Genomic DNA, 12,767 nt, shown 5'->3' on the forward strand with positions numbered 1-12,767 from the left:
TTTTTATAATAGATTTGTGTATATTTTATGGTAATGAATGATAAAATAGACTAGTATCCACCTATATTTTATGCATTAATGACATACCTTTTTCTTAATTTTTTCAATATTTCTAACGTTATACAGTTTGTCTATGAGTTTTCTCAAACTCACAAATCTCCAAAAATTCTAATATATTTTTATATATTTTCTAATATATTTTTTCAATAAATATGAAAAAAAAAATCTGTGTATAAGTGGACCCGGTCAGTTCAAATCCATGTTGTCCAAGAGCCAACTGTACAGTATTAGAGAGCAGCATCTTTTATGAATTCACATTTTAATTGGGTCATACTGTCCATTGGTTAAGGAACTGTCTCACCAAACTTCACTTGTGTGTAGCCTGTGCTCAGCCCAAGAACACAGGGTGGCAGCTGTGGGGTAGGAGAGAGAACACTGGATTAAGTCAAGGTCTGTATTTCCATCTTTGCCCCTCACCTGGGCAGTCACTTGACCTCTTTGAACCACTGTTGCCTCTTGTATTAAATGGCTGTGACACAGTGCCTCCTATGCAGAGTGGCTCATATGCATTACCTGTCTGTCCCTCCATTTATTCTTTGATTCATTGAGAGGCAGTACAGATGGGGAAGTGGGTGTAGTCTCTGGATCCCATACATGTGCTCTCCCTCCCTCTAGGACTGTAAGTCAAACCAAGCTGTGCTTGTCCAGCTGAACTGGCCACAAGATTTCTCCCTGCACCCCTCCCTAGGCTCCCCCTAGACTTACACAGTCAAGGGCCCTCAGTGTTTTTAAATGGCTTCCTTTGCTGGCCGTTAGCTTGGAAGCATTGATCATGACATCCGCTTCATGGTAGAAATGAGAGGGAAGGTAGGCTCTGCCATGCCAGTGTAGTCAGGAGCAGGAACTGGAGCTTCAGAATCAGAGTGGCATCCCAGTGAGTGAGGAGAGGACTGGTTTTAGAGGAAGAAGACCTAGGTTTGTGTCTCCAGCCTGAACTTCAGTAAAGCGTGTTAACTTTGTAGAATAACTCCCATCCTTCCTCACCAAGTGATCTGTTTTTTGTTTTTCTTTGAGATGGAGTCTCGCTCTGTCACCCAGGCTGGAATGCAGTGGTGTGATCTCGGCTCACTGCAACCCCCACCTCCCAGATTCAAGCAATTCTCCTGCCTCAGCCTCCCAAGTAGCTGGGATTACAGGCGCCCACCACCACGTCTGGCTAATTTTTGTATTTTTAGTAGAAATAGGGTTTCACCATGTTGGCCAGGCTGGTCTCGAACTCCTGACCTTCAGCGATCGGCCTGCCTCGGCCTCCCAAAGTGCTGGGATTTTGCCCGGCCCCTCACCAAGTGATTTGTAAGAAGATATGTGTGATACTTCCTAAACTTAAAAGTATTGTAAAAATGAAAGGTGTTTTACAGAATCATGTCATGCAAGTTTTAGTCCTAGAATCTAGTCTATACATTGCCTCTAGAAAGGTGGCCTTAGACATGACAGAACCTCTGACAGCCACAGTCTCTCCCCCTGTAGAAGGTAGGAGTTGGGCTAGATGATCTATGAGACCTAAAAGATTCTGTTATTTATTGTTAAATGATTAAGTCAAGTCTTGCTTTGTCATCTTTAAGAAACAGGCAGTAAATATTGACTTCAGCAACAGGTTTGAAAAAACGAATTGCTCGGTGTTTCTTGCAGGAGGAGCAAATACGACATCCTCATGGAGAAGCTTTCGGTCATGCTGAGCACACGGACTAACCACATAGAGACGCTGGGGAAGCTGAGGGAAGAGCTGGTGAGCCTGGGGTTTCCTACGGGTGGGGCTGGGTGTGATCTTGTCAGGCATAGATGAATGAATTGCAACCCAAAGCCCTATTCTGGATTTGATGCAAATGAGATTTTCCTTTGTTTGTTGTTTTTTTCTTTTCTTTTTTGAGACGGTGCTTTGTTGCCCTGGCTGGGGTGCAGTGGTGCGACAGCGGCTCACTGCGGCCTTCGCCTCCCAGGTTCAAGAGATTGTCCTGCCTCAGCCTCCCGAGTAGCTGGGATTACAGGTGCCCGCCACCAGGCCCTGCTAATTTTCATATCTTTATTAGAGACAGGGTTTCACCATGTTGGCCAAGCTGGTCTTGAACCCCTGACCTCAAGTATCCTTCTGTCTCAGCTTCCCAAAGTGCTGGGATTACAGGCGTGAGCCACTGCGCCCAGCTTTTTTTTTTAGAATGAGAGAGTGCTTTGTCCTTCCTTTAAATTCTTGCCTTTGCCTGACTTCCATTTTTCCCCTGGAGTTCGTTCTAGGACCTATTATCAAAGTTCAGACGGAATAGGAAAATGTGGCATTTAGGTTTACTTCTGTAATCAAGCTTATGATCTTGTTCCCAGTAGTTTTGTACTGAAATAGCAGAGGGGCTGTCCTGAGGGGGAGGGGAGAGGACGCAGAGAGGAAGGCAGCTGTTGACCTGCTTCGTCTTTGGGCCCCAGAGCAGAGGCTGTGGCAAAGGAAGCGCGAGAGGGAGAAAGGCGGAGGGGAGCTGCTTCCAATGTGATTGGAAGGTTTCAGTGCAAGTCAGGAAAGAGCCAACGTTAGAGATGGGAGGAAAACAAGATTGCCCTGCAGGTGAAACCAGAACTTAAAACTGAACATTTGAAGTCAAGCTCTTTGGTGACTAGTAGTTAGTCCCCTAATGAGTGGTCTTCAGTCTGACAGCAGGCACCAGGACAGTCCTTTGTTCTTTCTCCGCGTTGCATCGGTGGAGTTCTCTGATTTCATTGTTCACAGGGGGAGGAGGTGTCTTCCGCATTGCTAGATTCACTGCCTGCCTAAGCCTCTTTAAAGCAGTGGTTACAGTCTGGAGGCTTGTGGGCCAGACTTGGTCTGTTAAAAATAAATTTGACCTAGCATTTTTTAAGAAATTGAGACTTTCCATAAAAATCTAGGTTTCCAGTCTGTCTCGAGAAATGAGAAGCCTGGGCCTGCCGTCTCTCCTGACAGCAGTTAGCTGGAACTAGTTGTGCACTGGCTGGGTCCCCCGCAGTCCACCTGCTTCCTGTCACCTCTCAGACACGAGGCAGGGAGGCAGGGCCATTTGTCACTCCATGAGCACTGCTGTTTGTAGTAGGGGAGAAGTGTTTTGCTTCTCTGTGTCTGAGTTTATCAGAGTAGAAAATCAAAGATAGATGGAGAAGGCCTCTCAGGAAACCCTGGCAGAAATGAAGGAATTTCCTACCGGCTTAATAAACAAATACCTGGCCACCATGTGGATTAATGTTACTTGTCCAGCCCATGCAGACTCTGGAGATTGAAACCCTCTCTCCTACCAAGTCACTTGGGGGCAGGGAGACAGGGCTAGTCAGGTTTCAGGTCAGCCCTGTGGACTGTGTTAGCAGCAAGCCTTGACTGTTACTGGACAGCCTTTCACTTATTCATTGAACAAATACTTCAGGGAGTGTGTATGTTGAGTTAGAACTGTGTTCCACAATAAGATGGTGAAAGTTAGCCAGGATGACAGGTCTCACACTGTTGTGGAGCTGTCTAGTCAGAAGGGCAGGCGTGTGAACACATACCTGGAAGGATGTAGCTGAGCCGGTAGAGGGAAAGGGGTGCTTTCTTTAGAGAACTGGGGAAAGCCTCAAAGAGCTGTGCCAAAAGCACAGTTGAGCTGGGCTTTTCCCCACATAGACAGAGGGAAAGTGGCATTTGAGGGAAAAGAGAAGAGCTGGTGCAAAGGCATGAGTTGTGGAAGGCCATGCAACATGCTTAGAAGTGGGCAGTAATCCAGAGGGCAGCCGGCACATTGTGTGGCTGGATAGGAAGGTAGGGGCCCAATCAGAAAGGACTGGAGTGCTGGCTGAGGAGTGGGGACTTTAGCCTTGGAACTTTAGCCTTATGCACTGCTGCTGGCCGTGTAGAAATGAAGTTATTAGCCAGGGGTGGTGGTATGCACCAGTCCAGCTACTCAAGAGACTGAGACCAGAGAATGGCTTGAGCCTGGGAGGTGGAGGTTGCAGTCTAGGCAGATGAGCTGGTGGAGGGAAGGGGATGGGAAGAAGGTGGCGAGGTTGTGGCCATGAGGGCTGGAATTGTTTGAGAAACAGTTTGGAGGTGAAACTAACAGGACGTGGTGAGTGCCTACACTGGGATGTAGAGGTGACTGAAGAAGGAGGATCTCGAGAGGAAGCCAGTGAGTTTCGCTGGAGTGGCTGCTGCTCAATGAGGCAGCACAAAGGCAGGCTTGTGAGGCAGGGATCATGTCTGCTTGCTCACTGCGAGCCCTCACGATGAAGACAGTGCCTGGCTCCCTGTAGAGGCTCAGTAAATATTTGCTGAATGGGAGTTGAATAAATAGGTCAGAAAGAGGAGCAGATTTGGGTGAGGAGGAGGCACAGGACAAATCTGAGTTTCAGACGTATTGGGTATCAAGATCTTCCATGACTATCCCCTGGTGATGTCTAGTCAGTAGCTGGAAATTGGGGTCACAGAGAGCTGAGCAGGATTCAGTGAATAATTAGCCTATAGATGAAGCTGAGGCCATGAATATAGATGCTGCCTTTTGGGGGTATTTGGTATGAAGACTCACTGCCTCTTTCCCTTTTTGCTGGCCACATTGTGCAAGTCGTTGATGGCAGCCCCTCAGAAGGCAAGACTACATCATCCTTCCCCTCTTAGGATGGTCCAGGGCTTAGTGCCATATGTCAAGGGCTGGGATCTGATGGATGAGTTTCCATGGGGTCTTTTTATGATGCTGGGGGCACGGCTAGATTAACGATAAATGCCATGTACAAGCCAGTGGCTTTGAATGAGCCATATGTGAGTCATCTGTATTGTTTTGATAGCCATATGTTCTGACACCCAAGGGCTGGAGTGCTGGTTAGCCTGGGAGGTAACCACACATATGTGGCGGCGGCAGCCCACAGACATTTGCTCCCTGTCTCTCCCCCAGAGTATAAGAGGAAAGCTGTAAGACTCAGTGAACAGCTCTCAGTCACGAGTGCCTCCTGCCATTCGCTCCTTCGCTGGGAGCTGTGGTAACCTGCCAGGGGCTGCAAAATCACATGGCAGCAGTGCCCAGGAGGGTGATACCCACAAGCAAAATGGGCCATGTATAAAATAAATTTTTGATGCAGGATAGGTTTAAGAAATTAACTTTCCTCTTAACTACCATTAGAGAAAACCAGCACAAAAATGGTGATAAATGGCAACTGACCTTCAGTTTCATTGTCGGAGGGTCTGATGGGGGAGCGCAAAGGCTGTGGCCCCCTGGAGCCGGGCGGGCCCTGCTGAAGAGCAGCTGATCGAGGCTTCTGTTCACTGTTGCTGTGAGGAGCTGCAGTCCTAGCCTTTCAAGAGAAGCCAGAATCTAGGTCTTTTTTTATGTGAAATGGCTCACTTTTCAATTTTGGCAAGTAAATTACTTTCTTGAAGAAAAACATTGTATCAATTTTAAAAGCACCACCTGCACTGGAGGCTGCTGTTGGTCACCCCTGCAGGGGAGATGTTCCTAGGATCATTTTGGTTTTCAGCCTTGCGAAAATAGGAGTGATGAGATGGAAATACCCATTATCATTCTGTTGTAACTTCATAGACCACATTTACATTTTTACAATTTCTTTTTTTTTTTTTCTTTTTTGAAACAGAGTCTCACTGTGTCACCCAGGCTGGAGTGCAGTGGTGCGATCTCGGCCCACTGCAACCTCCGCCTCCCGGTTCAAGCAGTTCTCACCCTCAACCTCCTGAGTAGCTAGGATTACAGGCACATGCCACCGCACCCAGCTAATGTTTGTATTTTTAGCAGAGATGGGGTTTCGCCATGTTGGCCAGGCTGGTCCAAACTCCTGGCCTTAAGTGATCTGCCCGCCTCGGCCTCCCAAAGTGCTGGGATTACAGGTGTCAGCCACTGCACCCAGCCTGTAAAATTTTTTAACCTATTTTTTCCCCTTTTTTTCTCTCCTGCCCGTGGGGGACAGGGGTGTGTATCTGTGTGTGTGTGTTTGTATTAGTAGTACACTTATATGGTTAAAAAATCAAAACAACATGAAAAGGTATCAGATGAAGTCTTCAGTCTCCACTCCTCCACTCCTGCCTGCCTCATTCCCACCCCCGCGCACCCTTCCAGGATCTGGTGAAGCAAATCTCTTTCCCCCTCTCTAATCGAAAGGTAGAATCGTTTATATCCTGCTCTGGACCTTGTTTTGGTCCCTTGACAAGGTAGCTTGGCAGGCTTTCCTCATTAGTACCTCAAGATAATCAATTAATTCAGGTCCTGAACTTGTGTTCATTTACATGACTTTCTAGTCATTTCAGACATCTTGCTGTGTCTAATAGTAGCCTTTAAATTGTGTTTTGGCAGGGGCTGTGTGAAAGGACGTTTAAGCGTCTGTACCAGTATATGCTGAACGCCGGGCTAGCCAAGGTGGTGTCTCTTCGCTTGCAAGAGATCCACCCTGAATGTGGACCTTGTAAGACAAAGAAAGGTAACGCAGAGTCTCAGCTTCTGTTCCCTCGGCTGGCTGGCTCTCACTTCTCTCTTCTAAGCTTCAGCCTCTCTCTCTGATCACATTCTGCCTTGCGGCATAATGATTTCACATATTTATTTAACTCTACGCCTCAGTGCCTGGCTCAGGACTGTCCATATAAAAAGTGCCTAGAAAATGTTTGCTGAACAAACTTCCAGCAAACATCTCTGTGGTGTCCTCCAAAATCATAGTTTTATCAGGTGCCCAAATAAACAAGTTCATCTTTTCCTCCTTATACTAAGCCACCGTAGTCTCCTCTTTTTTCTTTTCTTTTTTTTTTTTTTTAGGCAGAATCTTGCTCTTGTCGCCCAGGCTGGAGTGCAGTGGTGCGATCTCTGCTCACTACAACCTCTGCCTTTTGGGTTCAAGCAATTCTCCTGCCTCAACCTCCGGAGTAGCTGGGACTACAGGTGCCCGCCACCACGCCTGGCTAATTTTTTGTATTTTTAGTAGAGACAGGGTTTCACCATGCTGGCCAAGCTGGTCTTGAACTCCTGACCTCAGGTGATCCACTCACCTTGGCCTCCCAAAGTGCTGGGATTACAAGCATGAGCCACCACGCTCAGCCCCTTTTTTTTTTTTTTTTTTGGAGACAGCGTCTTTCTCTGTTGCCCAGGCTGGTGTGCAGTGGCATCATCTCAGCTCACTGAAATCTCCACTTCCTGGGCTCAAATGATCCTCCTGCCTCAGCCTCACCACACCCGACTAATTTTTGTATTTTTTTGTAGAGAGAGAGTCTCGCTATGTTGCCCAGTCTGGTCTCAAACTCCTGAACTCAAGTGATCCACCCGCCTCAGCCCTGCAAAGTGCTGGGATTACAGGCGTGGGCCACCACTGCCAGCCACTCATCATTCTTTAGCCTGCCTTTGTGAAGTGCCTACTCTGTATTGCATGATCTCGTTATCTAGCCCTGTAAGGTTGGTGGCATTGTCACCATTTTATATGTAAGAAAATTAAAGTGAAGAGATGCTGAGTAACTTATAGAAGGTTAAACAATCAGTACTCAGCAGAGGTAGGATCTGAGCCTTCTAAGAAAGTTAACTTAAGGAGCATACTATGAAACTTTAAAAACCTTCCTTAGGCTGGGCACGGTGGCTCACACCTGTAATCCCTACACTTTGGGAGGCTCAGGTGGGCAGATCACCTGAGGTCAGGAGTTGGAGACCAGCCTGGCTAACATGGTGAAACCCCGTTTCTACTAAAAATACAAAAAATTAGCCAGGCGTGGTGGCGCGTGCGTGTAATCCCAGCTACTCAGGAGGCTGAGGCAGGAGAATCGCTTGAACCTGGGAGGCGGAGGTTGCAGTGAGCCGAGATCACGCCATTGCATTCCAGCCTCCATTATATTTTTTTCCTAGACAGGATCTCGCTCTGTTTCCCAGGCTGGAGTGCAGTGGCACAACGATGGCTCACCGCAGCCTTGATCTCCCAGGCTCAAGCTAATCCTCCTGCCTCAGCCTCATGAGTAGCTGAGGCTACACGCACACCCTACCATGCTGGGCTAATTTCTTTTTATTTTCAGTAGAGACGAAGTCTTGCTATCATGCCCAGGCTGGTCTTGAACTCCTGGGCTCAAGTGATCTCCTGCCTTAGCCTCCCAAAGTGCTGGGATTATAGGCGTGAGCCACCAAGTCCAGTTATTTTTATCTATTCTTGATTTTTGTCCCATCCTTTTTACTCCTCCTGATTAACCAGAATCATTTTAAAAGCTGCGGGTCAGAGTTCTCGGTAAAAGGTGATAGTTGGAATATATGCATTTATCTGCACTCCACCCAAACTTCACCATAGTGATGAAAAGGGATATAAGAGGAGTAAACCCTCAACTACAAAGAAAACAGGACAGGAAATGACAAAAGGGAGAGCTGGCGATGACATTTGGCCGCTGAAAGGCAGATGGGCAAATGGCAATTGACTGACCAGACTGGGAAAGCTAAGTGCCTGTGAAGGGCGATAGCCAAAAACTGACACCTCAGAACTTGAAATCAACTAAAACTTGGGGATACTGGGTGCCTTTGAAAGCATAAGTACGGATAGGGCTAGAAAAAGAGAATTGGTTAATGGTCTGTGTGAGAAATTATAACCCTGTAAGAGGCCCTTCCCCACAGAGACAGAAGTCTGGCGTTGTCTCTAGAGAGCATGCCAGAGGGTTTCTAGGCTCAAAGATATGAGACCAAGCTGGAGACTGGGCACTGTGCCAAAAATGAGGGCTCTGTGACAGTCTTGCTAGGTGAGAGTTTCCCAGCTGCTGCACCCAGCTTGGCCGTCTCTTGTTTTAGTCTGTCGTTTGATGTGCATCCTCCAGTAGCTTCCCAAAGGGGAACATGGGCTCCTAGAACCGTTCGGCTCCTCCAACACTGACAGGCAGACTTACGGTTTCCTAGGCCAGAGGCTGGAGACTCCTTTTTCTGAAGAAACTGACCAGTCCATGAGAAAAATCCTCCAGATACTGAAATTTGGGGGTTTTCCCAACAAAATAGCCCCTGCAAGCTCCCTCTTCATGGAAGCCCACGTGATGGTAACTTCTCTCTTCCTCCTCTCCACTTCCAAAACACAGGGCTTTGGGCAGCATTTTAATGCCTCCCTGAATATTTCAGGAAAACTCATAAGAAAAACAAACAAACATAGGATACTGAAATAAAGTAGGGAGCAGAAGAAACTGAAAAATAAAGAATCCTTAGAGTTAGTGACATGCACATAGAAAACCAAGCAAATGGCAAAAAGTGCAGTTATTAATTCCAAGGAGGCCGGGCGCGGTGGCTCACGCTTGTAATCCCAGCACTTTGGGAGGCCGAGGCGGGCGGATCACGAGGTCAGGAGATTGAGACCACGGTGAAACCCCGTCTCTACTAAAAATACAAAAAAAAAATTAGCCGGGCATGGTGGCGGGCGCCTGTAGTCCCAGCTACTCGGAGAGGCTGAGGCAGGAGAATGGCGTGAACCTGGGAGGCGGAGCTTGCAGTGAGCAGAGATCGCGCCACTGCACTCCAGCCTGGGTGACAGAGTGAGACTCCGTCTCAAAAAAAAAAAAATTCCAAGGAAACCAAAAAGGTGTACAAGAAAAGATTGCTTATAGCCTGTGTGCTTGACTTTGTGGGCATAGCAAGTTGCCTATGGAGACTGACTTCATTCACACTCCTCAGGAGAGTGTGTGCTGAATGAGGACAGACCCACAGCACCCCCAGGGTGGGGCTCAGTGCCCTGCAGAAGGTAGGCAGGCATATTTGTCAAGAGACTGTGAACTGCCCATCTAGGGAAGCTTGTCTCTTTCTTTATTGCCTAGCTTAGTTAATGGAAGCATTGGCCACCTGTCTGGCTTCCCTGTGTCTGAGAAAAGTCTTGTGGAGGAGATGGTAACACACAGATAATTACAATACCACAGGTATATAAACAAAGAAGGAGCAGCTGGGAGGTAAGGAAACCTTCCTGGAGCAAAACCTCATCTTTGAGTTCCTAGTGCTTAACGCATTCTCAGTGCTGAGTAAATGTCTGATTGATTGAATGACTGGAACTCCTTGAGGAAAAGTGTGGTCGCATCAGCCTTTAAGTAGAGAGGAAAATAGAAAAGATTGTTGGGTCCTGTGGCAAGGAAGAAAAAAGGCTCATGGAACTGACAGGTGTCCTGGGGACTTAACTGTTAGGTGATTCCTCAGTATTTGACTTTTCTTTCTTTCTTCCTTTTTTTTTTTTTTTTTTTTTTTTTTGACACTGAGTTTCTCTCTACTGCCCAGGCTGGAGTGCAGTTGCATGATCTTGGCTCACTGCAGCCTCTGCCTCCCGGGTTCAAGTGATTCTTCTGCCTCAGCCTCCCAAGTAGCTGGGATTACAGGCGTGCGCCACCACACCCAGCTAATTTTTGTATTTTTGGTAGAGATGGGGTTTTACCATGTTGGCCAGGCTGGTCTTGAACCCCTGACCTCAGGTGATCTGCCCGCCTCAGCCTCCTAAACGGCTGGGATTACAGGCGTGAGCCACTGCACTCAGCCCTCAGTATTTGATTTTGAAGTCTAATGGCCTGAATGCCTAAATACTCTTGGCCTGTGGAGCTGTTAATCATTTTTATTTTCTGTCCTGTTGGAAGAAAGGTGTTAAGGAAAAGACAGAAGTAATTTATATTTAAAGTAAAAGGAAACTAAGGAGGAACCTTAGTTCCTTAAAGAACATTTTTTGGTAGACAGGCAACTGTAGAGAAAGGCTTCTCCCTAGCCTAAGGTCCCTGGAAGTTTAAACCAACCAAATTTACTTGGAACTAACACCTCACACCTGAATGGACTTGGGAGTAACACAGCCCTGGGTTAGAATTCTTCTTCCATCACTGTCTGGTAAGGTGACCTTCAGCAAGTGATTTGACCTCTGTATACCTCAGTTTCCTCATCTGAATTATCTAGGGGGTAATAGTACCCACTTTCCAGGGTATTGTGAGACTTACAGGTGACAGTAGACATAGAGCAGGGCCACAGGCTGATAACACACAGGCCCAATCTAGCTGTGTGTTTTGTTTGGCTCACAGTGTTTGTTTGTATTGAATTTGTTGCCCGCATTTAAAAATCAGAAAGTTTCACCTAAAAAGTCTGACTGTCAACTTCTCTGTAAAAATACAATTAGGAAACATTGAACTTTACTCCTTTATTAGCAGTTGGCTAGGCAGAGGGAGCTGCCCCATTTCAGAGGGGCTCACCTTCCCCTTTCACCACGGACACCCGCTTCCCACTGTGTAGCCTGTGGCCTGCTTCATGCTGGTATGTCATTTGCCTGACCCTTGAAAGTAAGTTCATGCATAGGACTCATTGCCCAGTGAGTGGTTTCCATCATCTTGAGGCCTGGGGCTGGGACAAGAGGACTTTCCAGAAGAAAGATTAGCATGACTTACAGCGCAGACAGTGGTGGTTTTGGCTCCTTGTGCTGGATTAAGGCAGCAGGCACCAAGATGATGATGGTCAGGATGTTTAGATTGTCACACGCATGCACAAGGAGCCATTCTGATGGCTGGAGGGACGATGTCTTTGCCCACACTGTCGCCCACCTCTGCTGCTGCGGCTGGAAACCTGGGCTCGTGGTGAGTCCTTCCCTCACTTCCATGGCACGTGGTAGCCCAGTTACTCATCTGTGTGAGTTCTTTCCAGCTAGCTCATGAGCTCCTTCAGGGTGGTGACCACACACTTTACATGCTTTATGTCCTTTTTAAAGGCTGTACAGTGTCTGCTTGGAACAGAATAGGCGCTAAGCAGATGCTGAGCAAATTTAATTTAATTTAATTAAGTGCTGCTTCAGTTACTTTCCATGCGCAGGAGGCAAGGGATGAAGGCAGTTTTCAGGGTTTTTTTGCCTTGAGCCTTGTCTTTCCAGTTTGCAAAATTAACATAAAACCTTCCCTCTAAGGCATTATGGAGGAGACAAAGCTCAAGTAATAAAGATGATGTATTATTTCATTTAAATTTACAGATATACCTGGATCTAGTATATGAATTATTTCTAAAACTCCTTAAACAACGAATTTGGATTTAGGCTTATTTCAAATGCATATTTCACTGCACAGAAGGCTTCAGTGATTTGTTTTGCAAAAAGCAAAAAAACTTTGGTAATGTAAACAGCCCCGCTGAACTGATCTGTTTTGCAAATTTGGATTATTTTCTTCACGTGTTTACCAGTCATCCTGTGTTTATTAAATTGTGCTGAGAAAAGAAAGGGAGAGAAGTAGAAGTTAACTCAGCAGTCTGTGGGAAAATGATCACAGTTGGAAACAACTCACAGAAATTGTGCTCCCTGGGGCTAATGACTGAGGCGGTCAACTGGCTGGGTTTTTCAGGTTGTCACAAGTTCAGCATTGAAAGGGCTGTGGGGTGAAGTAGCTGTGAATGAGATTGACTCTCCTCAGAGCTGTTGCCCCTGTGACTCTAAAAAAAAAAAGTTCAGTAAGATTTTAGGTTGGCCGGGCGCAGTGGCTCACGCTTGTAATCCCAGCACTTTGGGAGGCCGAGGCGGGTGGATCATGAGGTCAGGAGATCGAGACCACGGTGAAACCCCGTCTCTACTAAAAATACAAAAAAATTAGCCGGGCGTGGTGGCGGGCGCCTGTAGTCCCAGCTACTCGGAGAGGCTGAGGCAGGAGAATGGCGTGAACCCGGGAGGCGGAGCTTGCAGTGAGCAGAGATTGTGCCACTGCACTCCAGCCTGGGCGACAGAGCGAGACTGTGTCTCAAAAAAAAAAAAAAAAAAGATTTTAGGACATAAGACTGGTATACAGAAGTCCATTGTGTTTCTATAGA

The 12,767-nt window shown here is 46.9% G+C and overlaps 1 protein-coding gene across 1 annotated transcript in view; it reads left to right on the forward strand.

Moving 5' to 3' along the window:
* The window catches only part of GTF3C1 (general transcription factor IIIC subunit 1), a 90,722-nt gene that overhangs the window by 15,128 nt on the left and 62,827 nt on the right, over positions 1 to 12,767 (forward strand). Inside the window, exons 5-6 of the mRNA XM_030799353.1 lie at positions 1,690 to 1,786; positions 6,339 to 6,462. Coding sequence (XP_030655213.1) covers positions 1,690 to 1,786; positions 6,339 to 6,462 — 221 coding nt within the window. The remainder of the gene's footprint in view (positions 1 to 1,689; positions 1,787 to 6,338; positions 6,463 to 12,767) is intronic.

The sequence above is a fragment of the Nomascus leucogenys genome, chromosome 2 (genome assembly GCF_006542625.1).
Source record: "Nomascus leucogenys isolate Asia chromosome 2, Asia_NLE_v1, whole genome shotgun sequence".
Classification (NCBI taxonomy): Eukaryota; Metazoa; Chordata; class Mammalia; order Primates; family Hylobatidae; genus Nomascus; species Nomascus leucogenys.